The sequence below is a fragment of the Erinaceus europaeus genome, chromosome 13 (genome assembly GCF_950295315.1).
Source record: "Erinaceus europaeus chromosome 13, mEriEur2.1, whole genome shotgun sequence".
NCBI classification, from domain to species: Eukaryota; Metazoa; Chordata; class Mammalia; order Eulipotyphla; family Erinaceidae; genus Erinaceus; species Erinaceus europaeus.
The window spans coordinates 89,297,053-89,316,407 of NC_080174.1; the positions used below are offsets into that span (position 1 = coordinate 89,297,053).

General features: G+C 37.8%; 1 protein-coding gene across 2 annotated transcripts in view; it reads right to left on the minus strand.

Moving 5' to 3' along the window:
• LRRC40 (leucine rich repeat containing 40) overlaps nucleotides 1-19,355 on the minus strand; it is a 38,417-nt gene that overhangs the window by 11,703 nt on the left and 7,359 nt on the right. For both annotated transcript variants that reach the window (XM_060206402.1, XM_007525680.3), the window contains exons 4-11: nucleotides 17,939-18,068; nucleotides 14,852-14,975; nucleotides 12,415-12,557; nucleotides 10,224-10,396; nucleotides 8,195-8,282; nucleotides 8,042-8,087; nucleotides 3,442-3,550; nucleotides 56-163 (exon numbers count right to left, since the gene is read on the minus strand). In XM_060206402.1, coding sequence (XP_060062385.1) covers nucleotides 56-163; nucleotides 3,442-3,550; nucleotides 8,042-8,087; nucleotides 8,195-8,282; nucleotides 10,224-10,396; nucleotides 12,415-12,557; nucleotides 14,852-14,975; nucleotides 17,939-18,068 — 921 coding nt within the window. The remainder of the gene's footprint in view (nucleotides 1-55; nucleotides 164-3,441; nucleotides 3,551-8,041; nucleotides 8,088-8,194; nucleotides 8,283-10,223; nucleotides 10,397-12,414; nucleotides 12,558-14,851; nucleotides 14,976-17,938; nucleotides 18,069-19,355) is intronic.

Here is a 19,355-nt window from a genome sequence, read left to right on the forward strand (position 1 = left end):
AATACAACTAGGAACAAAGTACACGTGAAAGAAATGCATCGTGCACAGTTCTTACCTGTTTGGAACTTCACACAGCTGATTCTTGCTGAAGTTAACAGAAGTAACAGTGTTGCTTTTAACTGCATCAAACACCTCATCAGGAATCAAAGCTGCTTGTTTCTCACTAGATAAAAATGATTTCAAAAATAATACATCACGCTGAGCAGTGGATAAAGGTAGGAGGATCACTTTTTGTCTTTAAAGACCTTACAAAGGAAACTGTCAAAGCAGTAGATTATGAAGTTCTGTAAGGAATGCCACAGCAACCTGCCATACCCAGGAAATGTCAAACCATCAAGAGTCAAACTATCATTTGCCTCGCAGCACAATGAGCACTGCTCATCTATGGACACGCTGCGCATAAGCTGCTGAGCCCTTTTCTTAACACTAAGAGAGACCCCTGGCAGCATCCTGGAGGGAGGTACACAATGTACCACAAGACGGTGACTGTTCTCACAAACTCAATGGTAGAACTAGACAGCTGGCTCTGTAGTAGTGCGTGAACCCTCTGCGCAGGAGGCCCTGGAGTCAATACCCAGCACCACGTGGGGGCATGATGGACAGTGCCGATGAGAATCTGGAAAGCTACTGATTGGTGTTCTACCTCACGTTGTGCAAATATAAATATAGGATTTCCTTTATATTCAAAATTTCTATAAGGTTTTCAATAAAATATGATCATAAATGAAAATTAGGAAATGGCTGTGCAGAATTAACAAACTGATAATCAGGTTTTTTTCCAAAATTACTTTTTTAATTGATTCAATAATGATTGACTGCTTCAGCTCAGACTATGTCCAGAGACTTCAGGTGTGAAATGACAACCCTTCAGCTTCATTACTCGGGTGAGACCTTCCCTTTCATACTATTCTCTAATTCCATTCCAGGCGGTACACTTGCTAACAAAGTCCCAAAACCTAGATATAGACCAGGTTCTGTGAGATAGAGCATATGTTCACACGTATCCATAAACTAGTGCAAAATATATACCTGAAAGCAGAAGTACAGTAGAGTTTGCAGTAAGTACCCCCCAACACTTCCTCTCCACTATTCCAACCTTTGGGTCCATGATTGCTTAACAATTTGTTTGGCTTTGTATATTAACTCTCTTTTCAGCCACCAGCTTCCAGATGCCATCAGGATGCTGGCCAGGCTTCTCTGGACTGAAGACCCCACCAATGTGTCCTGGAGCTCCACTTCCCCAGAGACCCACCCTACTAGGGAAAGAGAGGCAGACTGGGAGTATGGACCAACCAGTCAATGCCCATGTTCAGAGGGGAAGCAATTACAGAAGCCAGACCATTTACCTTCTGCAACCCACAACGACCCTGGGTCCATGCTCCCAGAGGGATAGAGAATGGGAAAGCTATTGGGGAGGGAATGGGATATGGAGACTGGGTGGCGGGAATTCTGTGGAGTTATACCTCTCCTATCCTACGGTTTTGTTAATATCTCCTTTCTTAAATTAAAAAAAAAAAAATTGAAAATAATAATAATAATGATGATTGACAAGACCATAGGGTAAAAGGGGTACAATTCCACACAGTTTCCACCACCAGTTTCCTGTCCCATCCCCTCCACTGGAAGCTTCCCTATTCTTTATCCTCTGGGAATATGGACCAAAATTCTTTTTGGGGTGCAGAAGATGGGAGGTCTGGCTCCTGTAATTGCTTCTCCACTGGACATGGGTGTTGCCAGGTGGATCCACACCCCCAGCCTGTTTCTATCTTTCCCTAGTGGGGCAGGACTCTGGAGAGGTGGGGTTCCAGGGTACAATGGTGAGGATATGATCAGTTCTTATCCTTATGTTCTGCTTTTATAATTTCCAATGCCTAATACATTTTCCACTTTAAAAAAATGTTAATGGGATGATAAATGAATGTATGTAGAAGAAAACAATAACTACATGTGTGTCTGTGTCTGTGTGTACACACACATATACATATCCCCCCCACTACAATACCTAGAAGTAAAACAGTGGCTGAGAGGTGGCGCAGTGGCTAGAGTGTTGAACTTGGAAGCTGGAGGTGTGGAGTTTGATCTCTGGCATTGCACATGCCAGAGTTAGGATCTGGTGTTCTCTTTTTCTCGTTATTAACAAATAGAAAGGACTAATGAGAGAGAAAAAAAGGGAGAGAGAGGAAGGGAGAATGAGAAGAAGAAAAACAAGCCAATCATTGTAAGAACTGTAACAGTTCTAGTTACTTTTTACCATTGTTGTCTCTAGTACAACTTAGAGAATACTTGACAATCATTCCTAACATCTGCAGAGATATATCATCCTTCCCCGATCTATTATATGGCACTTAATGAAAACAAACAAAAAATGTATACTTTTCTGTTTCCACATTGTGATCATATCAGGTTCGGTGTATGTGCTACACCGAACCCGATGTGTTTAGTGTAAAACACAGTACTATAACATTATTTCATTATATTCAGACATATTAAGAAGTGTTCATCAAATAAACGATACTTATTGTTTCTAAATGCTGGCTACTGAGTCAGAAAACTCTACTAACAACTAATCCTACCACTCCTATTTCGATTTTTTAAATATTTATTTATTTATTAATATTTTATTTACTAATGAAGGATAGGAGGAAAGAAAGAACCAGACATCACTCTGGCACATGTGCTGCCGGGGACTGAACTTAGGACTTCATGCTTGAGAATCCAATGCTCCAATGCTTCATCCACTGCGCCACCTCCCGGACCACCCACTCCTATTTCTTATAATGATTAATTTTCTTTACATTTACTATTAATAACCACATGTATTTTTTCTTAAACATAGTGAATATAACACCTAAGGAATAAGCATATAAGTTCACAAAAAGCTTTTGACATTTTTTAAAAATATTATTTATTTATTTATTTGTATTTTACAAAAGCACTGTCCAGCTCTGGCTTATAGTGGTATGGAGCATTGAACCTGGGGCTTTTAAAAAAAAAAAAATTTTTATTATATTTATTTATTTTCCCTTTTGTTGCCCTTGTTTTTTATATTGTCGTTGTTGTTATTGATATTGTTGTTGGATAGGACAGAGATAAATAAGAGAGGAGGGGAAGACAGAAAGGGGGAGAGAGAGATAGACACCTGCAGACCTGCTTCACCACCTGTGAAGCGACTCCCCTGCAGTTGGGGAGCCAGGGGCTTGAGCTGGGATTCTTACGCCGGTCCTTGCGCCTTGCACCATGTGCGCTTAACCTGCTGCGCTACCGCCTGACTCCCTTAACATGCTTTTATATCCCATCATGGGTTTTGCAATTGCTACTGTCCCAAGTCAACACTGGTGCATTTTGATGAAGTCTTCCTCACCAATTATCCCTATTTTGAAAGATTATTCCTGAAAATCTCCCTCTGTGTTTTGAAATGCTGTAAAAAAATTAAATCCATACCTATAGTCTAATAATTTTAACGTAAGGATGGCGTGCATGTTGATTCTGGATTCACTGGGCAGTGTCATGGCCGTGGCAGGGACAGAGTCATTCTGGCTTGGCCCATCATCTGACAAAAGAAGTTACAGAAAATCATTATGTATACATTAGAGTCATTATAAATTTCTTGCAAACATGAAAATAGTATTATGATTTCTAGATACTACTGGTGAAAATGTCTTTAGTCATACACTTTATTCCCAATAACTCAATTTTGGTCTGAAACACAGAATTTAAGAGCGAATAGATAAAAATTGCTGTATGGGTACAGAATATTTGAATAACTCCTAAAGTAAATAAATTTAGGAGCAAGAAAGACTCTTCAAAGACTACTAATTACAGTATCTCAGAAGAAGCAATGAATAAACCTCTTAAGTGAAATAGTATGACCCATTACAAGGAAATAAAACATCATTTCCAAAAATTTGTGTGTAGAGTAAGCACTTGCCTACCTACCCTTCCTTCCTTTTTTTTTTTTTTTTTTTTTTTGGTTTTTTTGTTTGTTTGTTTTTTACCAGAGCCCTGCTCAGCTCTGGTTTATGGTGGTGCAGGGGATTGAACCTGGGACTTTGGAGCCTCAGGTAGAAGAGTCTTTTTGCATAGCCATTATGCTAGCTATCCCTGGCCCCCTACCTTTTTCAGTTTAGGATAGAATGATGCTAATATTCCCCCACTACTTAAAATTTGTCTATTTATATAATCAAATAAGCTTCAGTACATTATTTGTGTTAGCATGTTTTTCTTAGCAAATGCAAGACTTAATTTTCAGCAAGACCTTTTAGCATGCATGTAAACTCACACATGATATGTAATCACCACCTTCACTATCTTTTTTTAAATTTATTTTATTTTTTTATTATTTTTTTTTAATTGACAGCATTTGAGAACTGCTACCATAAATCAATAATTAAAAAAAAAATTTTTTTTGCCTCCAGGGCTATCGCTGGGGCTCGGTGCCTGCACTTCGAATCCACCGCTCCTAGAAGCCATTTTTCTCATTTTGTTGCCCTTGTTGTTGCACTTGTTATAGTTATTATTGTTATTGTTGTCATAGCTGTTGTGAGATAGGATAGAGAGAAATCGAGAGAGGAGGGAAAGACAGAGGAGGAAAGAAAGATTGACACCTACAGACCTGCTTCACCACTGGGAAAGCAAGCTCCTGCAGATGGGGAGCTGGGGGCTCAAACTGGGATCCCTATGCCAGCCCTTGTGCTTTGTACCATGTGCACTTAACCCACTGTGCTACTGCCCAGCCCCCCCCCTTTTTAAATTTTTATTTATTAATGAGAAAGATAGGAGTAGAGATAGAAATAAGCAGATGTCACTCTGGTACATGTGCTGCCGGGGACTGAACTCAGGACCTCATGCTTGAGACTCCAACACTTTATCCACTGTGCCACTTCCCAGACCACATACCTTCACTATCTCAAGAGACTATTCAGTGCTGCCACCCTATAACAGAAAACTCATACACACTTAAAGGAAATGGCTTTGTGACTTTTCAGTAAGAGACTTCATCAATATAGATATTAATAAAATAAGTCTATGGATAACCTCTACATTTATCCCTTAAAAACAGAAGGCTGTGAGTGCACACATTATAGTATGCAAAAGAGCCCACACTGCCTCTGGTCCCAACCTACAGGGGGAAAGCTTGACAAGTAGTGAAGCAGGGCTGCAGGTGTTTCTCTCTCTCTCTTCCTCTCTATCTCCCCCTCTACTCTCATTTTATCTCTCTCTATCCAATAATAAAAATAAATACTAAAAAAAAAAAAAAAGCATTAGACTGGCCAAAAGAATATAAAAGTCAGTAGTATCTCTGGTGTTGCTTCAGTCAAGCAGACATCTAATGAACATTACTGAATGTTACCTGCATATTTCTATCATTCCTACCACTATGTTTCCAGCCTAGGAAACACTAAACTCATTATTCCCAGTGACAAAGTGATTCTTCAAAATGCTGTTACCTGAGTATTTCTACAACTTCCACATATACTTGTACTACTGTACTGTATCTAGATCAAAGCCACTCATTAATCAATAATCTTTAAAGATTCACTCATTTATTTATTTATTTATGGAGAAAGGAGGGAAGAGAGAACTAAACCATCACCCGAGCACATGAGCTATCTGGAATACATTTCAAGACCTCATACATGAAAGTCAATGTGTTATCCACTGCACCACCTCCTGGACCACTTCATAAATAATTTTTAAACTATTACCCATGCAAACATCACTTAAGTATTTTATTTATTTATTAACAGGATTAAATGACAGAATATCAGAAAAAAAGATCTACTAAGGGAAATGTTAATAGCAAGTGAATGCTTTTGTATTTAGAAATTCCTGAAAAGTTGATTTTCTTACTTGAAAAAATGCATACTATGCATTGCTAACATTCCATCAGCAGAGGAAAATAATAAACCAGCAACAAAACCCAGCACTTTTATAACAAATATATTCAAGTACACGACCTTACTTACATGCTGATAGAGTGTATTCTCCACACTTTCCAAAGAGATACTTTTAATAATTGTTTCTTTTGGAAGGGACTAGTGAGAGAGCTTTACTTTTCATTTAACTTGAATACACAGGGTGAATCATTATTATTTTTAGCTATGTACACTTTTCTTTTTTAGTTAAGACAAAAAAAAAAAAAAAAAAAGCCTAAGAAGGGACTATTCTCCAAGCAGATCTGGTGCAATTCCTACAGGGACCCCAGCTGACTGCTTTGCAGAAGTTAACAAGCAGATTCTGGAATTTGTCATAAGAAAAATAGAACAGCCAAAACAAGCCTGGAAAAAATAAAAATAGGAGTACTTACATTTCCAAATTTCAAGACATAATACTGAGCAGTGATGCTCAAGGGACTGTGATACTAGAATTGTGTCTGTATACAGTTCAATAGAATAAAACTGAAATCTAGGAAAACAAGCTAACAGTTATGCTCAACTACTTCTGACAATTAAGCCAAGTCTTTCCAATGACCTGAGAAGGGACAATGGATAGTCGGCAAAATACTTAAGAATAGTCAGTACAGTATAAAGGGAGAAGACAAAGATGGAGAACTGGTACTTTCAAATGTCTAGACTGTAACAGTAATGGTGATGGTGTGACACTAGCAAAATAGTGCTGAAGGAGCCAGGTGGCTAAATGGCTGATAGAGCACACATGTTACCATGTGTGCAAAGACCCAGGTTCAAGTTCCGGTACTACCATGCCCTGGGAGAAGCTTGACAAGGGTGTAGCAGTGATGCTACCTTTCTATTTCTCTCACCCTCTATCAAAAAAAAGAAAAAAAAAGAAAAGAAAGAAAGGCTGCCAGAAGCCACAGATTTATATAGTACCCTGGTGACAATAAAAAAAAAAAGTGCTCAAGTAATATATTCCTAATTCAAGGTGCTGAAATAATACATTCCCAATTCGAGGTCCCAGAGATGGCGCACTGGATAAAGCATTGGACTCTAAAGCAGGAGGTCCTGAGTTCAATCCCCAGTAGCACATGTATGAGAGTGATGTCTGGTTCTTTATCTCTCTCCTCCTGTTTTTCTCATTAGGAATAAATATGATGAAACAATCAAGATGTTCTTGAGTACATGAATGGATAGACTGTCACTTACCCAGCAATGGAATATTACTCAGTGCTAAAATAATATACCTCCTACTCAAAAGAATCCATGTATCTTACCATAAAAGCTTTAAGTTTTGCTTTTTTCAAAGTTAAAGCACTAGGTATTAACTGAATTTTTGTTATATTTCCATTTTTATTTACTTTTTTTTTTTTTTTTACAAGAGCACTGCTCAGCTCTAGCTCACAGTAGTATGGGGGATTGAACCTAGGGCTTTGGTGGCTCAGGCATGAGAGCCTCTTTGCAGAACCATTGTGCTACCTACCCCTGCCCAGATTTTCTAATTTAGACACTGTAACACAGATCAAGACATTACAGTGAAAACACTGGTGTTGGCAAAGCTGCTCACTTGAATTGTACTCTGCTTTATGTGCAACCCCGGTTCAAGCCTGAAATCCACTACACTGGACAAGGGTTACATGTAATGGTTTATTTTTCCTTCTCTCTTTCTCTGTCTAAAAAAGTCAGTCCGGAGCAGTGAGGGCCGATTGATGACAAAAAAATAAATAAATAAAACCTCAGTATTAGGGGCTGAGTGGTGGTGTTTCTGGTTGAGAGCACATATTACTGTGTGCAGGCCCTCAGTCCCCACCTGCAGGGAAGGAGCTTCCCAAGCAGCAAAGCAGTGTTGCAGGTCAATCTCATTCTCTCTCTTTCTCTCTCTCTCGACCTCCCCCTTCACTCTCAACTTCTCTGTTTCTATCCAAAAGAAATACATAAATATATATTTTTCAAAGCATTATTGCTGTGAATTTAAATGTGTGTTCATAATTCCTACATACTAAAGGTCTACATAGATTCAGAATGAGAACTACACCTCTGCTCTCAGTGTTCCCCAAGTACCCAAAAAACATGTGAATGTAGGAAATGTCAGCATTTTCCCACTGTTTATGTTATCCTTCAAAATAGAGGAGAAAATGAAAATGCACCTTTGATCTTGCTTCGTAGGTATTTTAAGATTTCTTGGGTTCCTTTCTGAAAAAGTAGAAAAAGACATATATTCACCATGACATACTTGCAACTTTATAGAACAATATGTATTTAATAACAAGGAGAGAGAGGTAAATTCCACACAGACTTACATTTAAAATGTCTCTTCTAATGCTTCTCAAAGGATTTCCTTCTAGTGCCAGGAACTTCAAATTAAGGTTTCCCAGTGAATAGGGCAAACTATAAGAGATTAAAATGATTCAGGAGAAACATTATCTATAACTCAGCCCAACAGTTGGCTGTCAAAGAATTAGCATAAAGTGATAGTGGAGTTAAAAAAAAAAGTGAAATGTGACGTACTATACATCCATCATTACCTGGCCTTAAAGATGAAGACTAATTGTTTAAGTCAATTAATGTGGGCCTAGATAATTTCCTCTTGAAATAAATGCTGACAATTGAAAGATAAGCTAGATTTGCTTCCAAATTGTCACACTGTGTTACAAAAAATAGAATACACTATGAAACATTAGTTAAGTTGTATCTAGTGCTAAAAAGCAAATGTTCAAAGTGAAAGAGAGATTCAAAAGCAATATCCTTGCTGTAACTAATGTTTTGTTTTTGTTCCTTGAGTAAGCAACAAAAATCCTTTCTAAATGAAGGAAAATGTGACAAAAAGGAAAACATATTCATCAGCCAGTTCATGTTTCCATTATTTTTTATACAAAAGATAAACTGTCTATACCTAGAAATAAATACTCAATCTCAATGAAACCTACGGAGCATCTACACTATGCAAAGATTTGGTTACTTTTAAAGAGCTCCCATAGAAATAAAGAGACACACACAGCTTCCCAAAATATAAGAAACAGGAATTTGGGAGTTGGGTGGGAGCATACCAGGTTAAGCGCAAATGGCACAAAGTGCAAGGATTGGTGTGAGGATCCTGGTTCGAGCCCCCGGCTCCCCATCTACAGGGGAGTCACTTCACAAGTGGTGAAGCAGGTCTTCAGGTGTCTGTCTTTCTCTCCCCCTCTGTCTTCCCCTCCTCTCTCCATTTCTCTCTGTCCTACCCAACAATGACATCAATAACAACAATAAAACAACAAGGGCAACAAGAGGGAAAAATAAATAAATATTTTTCTAAAAATTGGGAGATGTGGGCTAGAGAAAATAGTTCACTAGGATAGTGGCTCTGTACAACCCAGGTTCAAGCCCAGTCCCCACCACATGGATGGAAGCTTTGGTGCTGTGGTCAACTCACTCTCTCTGTTTCTATCTTTAAAAAAATAAACAAATGTGGGTTGGGTGGTAGCGCAGTGGGTTAAGTGCACATGGCTCAAAGCACAAGGAGCAGCATAAGGATCCCTTTTGAGCCCCTCGGCTTCCCACCTGCAGAGGAGTCGCTTCACAGGCGGTGAAGCAGGTCTGCAGGTGTCTGTCTTTCTCTCCCCCTCTCTGTCTTCCCCTCCTCTCTCCATTTCTCTCTGTCCTATCCAACAATGAACAACATCAACAATAACAATAATAAGCACAATAAGGCTACAACAATAAGGGCAAAAAAAAGGCTACAACAAAAAGGGGGGAAAATGCCCTCCAGGAGCAGTGGATTTATGCTGCAGGCACTAAGCCCCAGCAATAACCCTGGAGGCAAACAATAAATAAATAAATAATGGGGGAAAAAAAACCAGCTTCTCTAGACCTGCATCTCAATCATTTAACTTAGTACTAGGAGGTGGCACATCCAGTAAAGTACCTGATACCATGCATGAGAACATGAGTTCAAGTCCCTGGTCTATACCTGCTGGGGATAAAGTTCTATGAGGGTGAAGCATGCTTCAGTTATCTATCTCTCTTCCTCATCTTCCTCTATTTCTCTGTCCTTGTCACTAAAAAGAATGGCCACCAGGAGCCATGGGATACTTGAGCAGACACTGACTTCCAGCAATAAGACTGGTCAAAAACAAAACAAAAAAGCACCTCTAGTTATATCAGCATATTAAGCTTACTGCCAAAGGCAAGTCTGAACTGAGTTTTGTAGTCTACACAGAATACCTGCTCAGTATAAAATGGCCTTAATTTAGGAAAAGATCTCTACATGCTTCTTTTACAAATATTTTAATATGTGAATTGTAAGTAAAGACAGACATTCTCGCCAACTTACTCGGTCTTTAAACATACCTACTAATGTCATTGTTGCTTAGGTCAAGTCTCTCCAAAGACTGGAGTAGTGTAATTTCATCTGGAAGAGATTTTAACTTGTTATCCCGAAGGTCCAGCACTAGGATAGAATTCAGATGCTTAAGATGTTCTGCCCCTAACATTTCGATCTGGTTTTCTCCTACGTGTAATTCCTACAAAACCAAATTTTGATCATAAGTTCTTCTGTGTTGGATTTTAATTCAAAAAACAAAATCTTAATTTTAAACCACTGAAAAAAGCAAAATGCTAATGATGAATTGCCTAAAAGTCCAACCAATATTTCCCTCAATTCTCTGGAAATTTAAAGATAGTGAAAGATTTCTTCTAGCAGAGAAAACAAATTATTTAGCAGTCATTTCAAAACCAGTCAATATCCATGTTAGGGTCAGGATAGCTAGCTCAGTGGGTTACGAGTCTTAAAAGTATATGATGCCTTGGGTTCCAGCCCATGCCCCACAGGAGAGCTGCGTGGACAGACTGGGAGAGCTCTATGCTTGGTACACTGGTGCTGTGGTACCAGGTGTATACTTAAACACACACACACACAAAAAGAATAATTTTTTTTCATCTGATGGTTAAGTCTAATAATTATATAACATTGACACCAATGACAATAAGCAAAATGTCAAGCAAACATTGAAACATAACTGTCACTCCAGGAAAGAAAGACTAGTTAAAAACGGTTAAAATTCCTTTGAACTACTGATACTGTAAAGACATCAAAAAAGCTTTGCTGTTTGCTGAACTCAGCTTAGAAATACGAATTCAATTAGATCTGCATTTATTGTAAATATAGCCTAAGTACACAAAATGGTATCAAATTGATTCAATTTTTAATTTAAAAATCACTTTTGCATGCCAAAATGGGCTATCACAGTACAACTTTCCAGTTAGAATTGTTTCATGGTCCAGAAACTGAGTATCATAGGGTAACATTCCCTAGAGAGGAACTAGGTCAAGGTGCTGCCCATCCTCTCTTGGCTGGAAAACGGGAGGAGAAACATGAGAATGGAGAGATATCTGAGTCTGGGCTTTCTAACCACTCCCAATGTCCCTGAGGTTTTGAAAAACAGCCATATGGCAGGTAAATGGCAGACTACTTTGAGGAAAGGCTATTCTCAATGTCATAGAATATTTCAGGGGGTCGGGCAGTTAAGCTCACGTGGTGCAAAGCGCAAGGACTGGCATAAGGATCCCGGTTCAAGCCTCTGGCTCTCCATATGCAGGGAGGTCGCTCACAAGGAGTGAAGCAGGTCTGCAGGTGTCTATCTTCCTCTCCCCCTCTGTCTTCCCTTCCTCTCTCCAATTCTCTCTGTCCTATCCAACAAGGACAACATCAATAACAACAACTACAACAATAAAAAGAGGGGAGGGGGCAACAAAAGGGAAAAATAAATTAATAAATATAAAAAAAATTTAAAGATGTGTGTGTGTGTGTGTGTGTGTGTGTGTGTGTGTGTGTGCATACATATATATGAATATTTCAAAGCTTTTCCCTTTGTGCAAATGGTCAAAGTGCAGAATTCTGTGACTACAGTATTGGGTTGATGAACTACTCCTGCTCTATTTTCATTCCTTCTTCTAGTTAGACCCAGGGTAAGTTTTTGTTTTGTTTGGCATAGCATCTTGACCAAGTGTCTAGTGATTTTAAATTTTATGCAGTGTCATTCAGTCCACAGAGCTGCTTTTAGAGAAGAGTAAGATACTGTCTGTGTTCAGACTGTGGAACTTGAAGTGTTTTTCTGAAAGAGGATTGCTTTTAGATCGACAAGTAATTGATTTTAAGCAGATCTCATTTTGATCAGGGGACAGGCAAGGTGGCAACTATCAGAACTGGGACACATGCCACTTATAGCACTTCCATCTCTCATAGTTTGGCCAGAACTTATGATGTTACCCTCACCACTTACCACATCACCAGCTATAAATTATTCAATTTGGGAAAAGATGACACTCCTTATCTCTTAAAAAAAAAAAATTACTAACAGTGCTCCTAATGTCATCACTCATACTAAAGTTCTGGAGTGACCCCCATAGGAAAAACAGTAACATTATAACCAATACCTATCTGCAAATCTGCAGTGTGAAACAAAATTAGTTCCTTTTTAAAAATTTCATTTTCACACTAAGTTTTGGAAAATAATGTAGTCAGTCATTAGCTAAGCAGTACCTTTAACAGCTTACAAGAAGGAAATTCTGGTAGAAAATGTAATTTATTCCTCCGCAAATAAAGCAATTCTAGTGATTCCATGCCAGCCAACTCAGGAGGTATAGTTTCCAAGAGATTTGAATTACAGTCCAAATGCTTTAATTCTGTAAAATACATTCATAGAAGAGATAAAAATACTTTATGGTGAAAAATAAATTAGCCTTCAAAAAAGAATAATAACATAAAAGTTTATGAACCTGGGTCATCATATAAAACTATATAACCAAGAATATTAGAAAACAAGTGAGTTAAATGAACATAAGTTAAGAACGGTTTCACATTTAGCAGTGAAGGAGAAAGCAGCAACAGAAGATAAAAGTTACATACATAAAAGGTCCAAAGTTTGAACCCTGGAACTTTACATGCCAAAGTGATGCTGATGCTCTCATTTTCTCTCTAATAAACACATAAGTAAAAAAAAAAAAATTGTAAGTTAATAGAAATATTTAAATTAATATTTAATAATTGCCCATGTCATTTTGTTACTGATTTTTAAAAAGTATCATGAAAGTAATTTTAAATGGATGAACTATACAATATGAGGTATCACTTTTCTCAGTTATATACCTTTAAAAAGGAAAACTTCAAGGGTAGGGGAGATAGCATAATGATTATGTAAAGAGACTCTTATGCCTGAGGCTCCAAAGCCCCAGCTTCAATCCCCTGCACCTCCACAAACCAGAGCTGAGTAATGCTCTGGTAGAAAAAAAAAAAAAGTCTAAGGTAGTTAAGACATAAATGGTGCATATAGTGGTTGTATAGATGAGTATCAAGTAACTGTCAAAAGCCACATTTGTGTTTAAGGGAAAACAGAGATTGTACTATAAAACCTTAGGCATTACTTTAATCAAAACACTGAGGAAAACATCATCTGATCTATTCAAATGCAGTAAATTCTATAAAGAAAAAACTGCTTTGTAGTGAGAGGCTAATTTTTACAACTGTATACATCTAGAAGCGTGACTAGAAATCCAAACAATATGTAAGAAGATTGATAAGTTCTGGCTCTACAACTGACAATACAATTTCTAAGCCTCGGTTTTTGAGTCTTTAAAGTATAGATGCTATGTATGCCTCCTAACTTACAGCTCTGTCTTGATGAAAACATCACATATGTGAAAGCATGTTAAGGTCTAAATGACCATACAGGGCTGAAATATTATTATTTTTGAAATAACGTGTAAATGTACAGTAGCCGCTAAGTATTACTGTCATAGGTGAAAGACAGAATGACTTTGATGATTAATTATGTGGTATAGTATTAAAAATACCATAAACTCCAAATATTTTTCTACAGATTCCCCTATCTATTTCTATTTCAATATACTTCCACTCAATTTATCAGGGAAAAAAAATTTTGTCCCTTATATCCTCACTCTACATATCATATTTTCTGTTTAACTTTCTAATAGCTTTATCCAAAAATGGCAAAGTCAAGAAGCATCTTAGCCACTCGCATCACAAGTAAAGGCTCCCATAAATTATCAATTCAATTCATGCAGATTTACGTTACATATTCCCTATATATAAGTAACAAGTAACTATTAATGTATGTAAAACAGCAAAAGTTTACAAAGTCAACTAAAAGCAATCTATAATCAACTGTACAATGTCACTTCTACAATTCCCTACACAAAGAGAGGTTTGAAAAACTAAAGAGAGTTTACATATGATCAACAAAAGACTAGATAAAGTAAATCATCTATCGCTGAAACACAGTGTGGTCATACACAAAAAAATCATTTGCCTTTAAATAAAAATAAATTGCTATACTGACTCTGGGCTCATTCAAGAAATCTCAGGTGATTTAAAAGGTACTGAGATGGTTTATCTCAATTTTTTAAATCACTTATTATTAGCCCTACAATTCTGTAAACATGATGATTCAATGCTAACCTTTAGCAAAAACCACATTCTTTAAAAAGAAGAAAAAAAAAAGAAAAAGGAGAATTCAGGGAAAACTAGACTACTTCTTGGCACTGTTATTCTAGACCACAAAAAGACTACAGCTACTGCACAATCTACAGATGGAATCATCCGTGAGAGGGGGTATGCTGAATGAATGAATGAGTGAATGAGTGAGTGAATGAATGAACGGGGGGGGGGGTAGCATAGCTCAACATCACAATCAGTTTATCAGCTCTATAATTTCACTGTAATCCATACTCCTTTTTTCCTTTGCTATACCCAAGTACACTTGTGGTGCTAGTTGACTAGGAAGCTGCCTGCCCATGCTGGCCTGGACGAACTATAACTAGCAGTTACAATTCACGTGGACCATCACACAACCTCTTACGTACTTCTCTGTGAATAATCATATTAAAATTGTTTTTTCTAGATGTGAGCTGTACCAACTTCAATTTGGAAAACAAAAACAAAAAACAAGGCAAAGACTAACTTTTCATCCTGCTTATCTCCGCTGGCAAACTGCTGAGCTGATTACTGGAAAGATTGAGTCGCACCAGGCTGGACAGAGAAGAAAAACTAGCAGGAACAGTTGTCAGACGGTTATTGGAAAGATCCTTTAAAAAGACAAAGACAACATGAGTGAGTAAACAATAGAAGCAGAAATGACCTTGAACAAGGTCTTCAGAATTTTGAGAGACTTGAATCATAAAAAGACTACTCCAAGGTAACTCACTGAATTAACAGTTTTGAAGACCGTCATTAACTCAAAATGCCCAGTAATGTAGCAATCCTTCAAGTCCACCTAATTAAACCAACCTGTACCTTAATATTTCTTCTTCTTTATTTAAGATTTATGTGTTTCTTTTGCAGAGCAGCTCTGAGTTACTTTTATCATCACAACTTCTTTCAGTGTTTGTATCTAGGTTTTTTTGTTTTGTTTTCTGTTTTTGTTTTCTGGTTTTGTCCTTCTTTTACTTTTATTTCTTATTTTTGGGCAGGCGGGGGGGGGAGTAGAGTTGATGGCTACATGTTACTGTAGACACATGGGTACAGTTAGCCATCTCCCCAAACACCATCATGCACCAGGGCCCCAAGGTTCTCCACTTCTGCCCTCCATCCCTCACCTTTCCCAGAGTCCTCTACTTTGCTGCAGTAATATGACATTAGACATAAAACATAAGTTTGTGCATGACAAAAATGAATCAATACTTATGCTCTGCAGCTTATTCTTCAGTAAATGTCTGTTTAGAAAAAAAATCTTTATTAAGTATAATTGTGTCCAACAGCTTTTATACAACTTTCAGAAATGTTAAAACAAAATTGCAGGGAAAAAACAAAAAAAGAATGTCGGTGGCCAGGGAGGTAGGTGGTTTAGCAAGGAAAATGCAGGAGTTGCATGTGTGAGGACCCAAGCTCAATTCCTGGCACCACGTATGTTGGAAGTGCTGCTCGATGTCCAGTTTTCTTTCTCTCAAATTAATACAATCCTTAAAAAATATAGATGTTACTGGCTTTCACTACAAGCAATTCTGAGAGCACCTTTCTCTGACATTTGTTTTATCCACCAAAGACTTTTATTTTACAAACAGTATTTCCAATCTGTTAGACTTAAAAATGAGTATTAAATAACAGTAGAGAAAAAAAAAATATATATATATATATATATATAAATTACTAGAGCCAATGAGGTCTAGTAATTAAAAGGAGATATTTACAGAAAAAAAGAAGGTAGCAAGAATAGCTTTCCCTTACTGAGAACAACTTTAAGCTAAATTACACATGTAAGTCTCCCAAAAACATGTAACAGGGAGGGCAGGGGTAGATAGCATAATGGTTCTGCAAAGAGATTTTCATGCCTGAGGCTCTGAATTTCAGTCCCCAAGTTCAATCCCCCATACCATCATAAGCCAGAGCTGAGTAGTGCTCTGGCTTTAAAAAAATCATGTAATAGGGAAAAGAATAAGGATATATAAGGGAGGGCAGAGGTAGATAGCATAACAGTTATGCAAAGAGACAAAGACACTCTCACGCCTGAGGCTTGAAAGATTCAATCCCCTGCACCATTATATAAACCAGAGCTGCTTCAGTGCTCAAGTAAAAAAATGGTCATGTGTGGGTGGTGGGTGGTAGGTGGGTGGTGTGGAACTACACGCTGTAGTAACCTACTACTAATCACAAACTTAAAAAATGAAGAAGAAAAAGACCCCTTTGATGTTTCTTATCTCTCTCTCTCAAAAAAAAAGTCTTCCAGAAGCATTGAAGGCCCAGCAATAACAACAATGAATAAATAACTACCTTGTAGTAAAATATATTCTTTTGGTATTAAATTGGGTCAAAAGAGGAAATGATATCCTTTGGGATCAAATTCATTTGTTCTAACTTCCTCCCCTATTGGTAACACGACTTCTAGAAAGTGACTTTATTATTTATTTATTTTGAGTAGAAAGAGACTGAGAGGGAAAAGAGAGGTAGAGGAGAGGGACCTACAACACTGCTGCACCAGCTGTGAGGCTCCCTGGGTCCTCAGGCACGGTGGCAGTGGCCTGGGCACGCCGTGTACTCCACCACCCAGACCCTGCAAGTACTTTCATGTTTAGTGTTTTTGTTTTAGATAGAGACAGAGAGAAATGGAAAGTACTTGCAGGGTCAAGTACAAGGACAAGATGGAGGGGGAGAAAGAGAGACACCTACAGTACTGCTTCACTATTTGTGAACCTTCCTCCCTACAGATGGGAGCCATGAGCTTGAGCCTGGGTACAGGGCAACATATGTACTCTACTGGGTGTGCCACTGCCCAACCCCTTTAAATTACTTTTTTTTTTAACGAGAGCACTGCTCAACTCTGGCTTATGGTGGTGCTGGGGATGAACCCGGGACTATGGAGTCTAAAGCATGAGAGCCTCTTTGCATAATAATTATGCTACCTACCCCTGCCCTAAATTACTTTTTTTAAAATATGCCTTAGTTCCTTTTATGTATACCATGACAAAACTATCTTATCATTTGTAAAGCACAAAGTAAAATAAAATTCCACTTTGTATTAGTCTTAATGTGGTTAAAAACAGTGCTTTATGACTATCTCTATTTAAGATAAGGAATAGAATAAATAAAAATTCTTCCAACAAATGTGGCCAGTTTGAAAATAGCTAAGGAAAGATACACCTTGGAAGGATCATCTGAACACTAAGAGCACAGAGGGAATAGAAGCTATAAAGGAGGCAGTGGGGCAGAGTATATAAAAGGGAACTGTCTGAACTAAAAATACCTTCTCTGTTTTGCTAAGATATGAAAATCTCTGAGCAACAAAGTCTCCTCATTGATTCTATCCCAAATTATATGATTTAAAATTAGGGTGACCTCATAAGAAAAAAAAAAAGAAAGAAAGAAAAGCAAATTCATAATGACTAATCCAGAACTCTAATTGAAATAGGGTTTCTAGCAATCTAGTCATAACATGAGCTACTGTGACAGCTCAATACATGTAATAAAATAATAATCAATAGTACATATATTTTCTTAGCCTAATGAAAACCTATTCAGTTCCAAATTATGTTATGATTGGAAAGTCACAACTTACCAAGTCTTCCAAATTGAGAAGCTGCTCAAGTCCCTCTGGTAGGCAAGTCAGTTCATTGTGCTGGAGATACAAGCCCTTGAGATTCCTCAGGTATGTTATTTCTTCAGGAAGTCCTTTCAATTTGTTATGGCTGGCAATCGACAAATAAATGCTGGGTCATTTGGTGACCACACAGTAAGTGTTTTTATAAGGGTATTTTTCCTAGTTGAGCATATTTGCTCATTAATAAATGAGACATAGCTACTAACTACTGATCACACTGTAGGTCATAAGAGGACATACATATTCATTACAATGACAGCTATGTGAACAAACATACAGACTTTTATAAGGTTTTTTAATCAAACTGATGGAACTTTTGACTATTTCCTTATCATCAACTCTTCCTATGTGATGAGAAAGTAAACAATGAACTTATAAGGTCTTTTACTACACTTGACAAAAAAACTATACACTACAGCAGACTGCAGTACTGGTGATGAGGCTTTAGACCTAGCGTGAACACAGATAATTACTTTTGTTGGAGGGTCTTAGCATATCCAGCTAAAGATAATATGTGGTGCTATTCTTTTGTGCTTAGTTTGAAGTGGTCACCTTTCCCTGTTACACAAGTATCAATTTATTGGCTTAGAAGTCCTAAATCACAGAGAGTGATACTCTCCTTAATAATTAAAAGACGTGGGGGCGAAGCGCAAGGACCTTCTCAAGGATCCTGGTTCAAGCCCCTGGCTCCCCACCTGCAGGGGGGGGGTCTCTTCATAGGCGGTGAAGCAGGTCTGCAGGTGTCTGTCTTTGTCTCCCATCTCTCTCCATTTCTCTCTGTCCTATCCAACAATGATAACATCAATAACAACAATAACAATAATAATAACCACAACAATGATAAAACAACAAGGGCAATAAAAGGGAAAAAAAAAAAAAAGCTTCCAGGGGGCCAGGTGGTGGCACACCTGGTTGAGTGCACATGTTACAGTGCTCAAGGACCCAGGTTTGAGCCCCCAGTCCCTACCTGCAGGGGGAAAGCTTTGCAAGTGGTGAAGCAGGGCTGCAGGTGTCTCTCTCTCTCCCTCTCTATCCCCGCTACCCTCTTAATTTCTGGCTGTCTCTATCCAATAAAGATAATTTAAAAAAAAAAAAAACTTTAGTAAATATTAAAAAAAAAAAAAAAGCTTCCAGAAGCAGTGGATTTGTGGTGCAGGCACCGAGCCCCAGCAATAAGCCTGGAGGCAAATAATAATAATAATAATAATATGACTTAATGTGCTTTCTGCATTTCTCTACAAGTATCAAATTATTCGGCTTTAACCACTTTTGTTTTTTATGGAAGTGACTTTGGTTTTTAAGATGCACATGCAGGGTGTCTGCCTTACTTTGTGCTCATCCAAGTTTAATCCCTAACACAGCCTGAGAGACATAA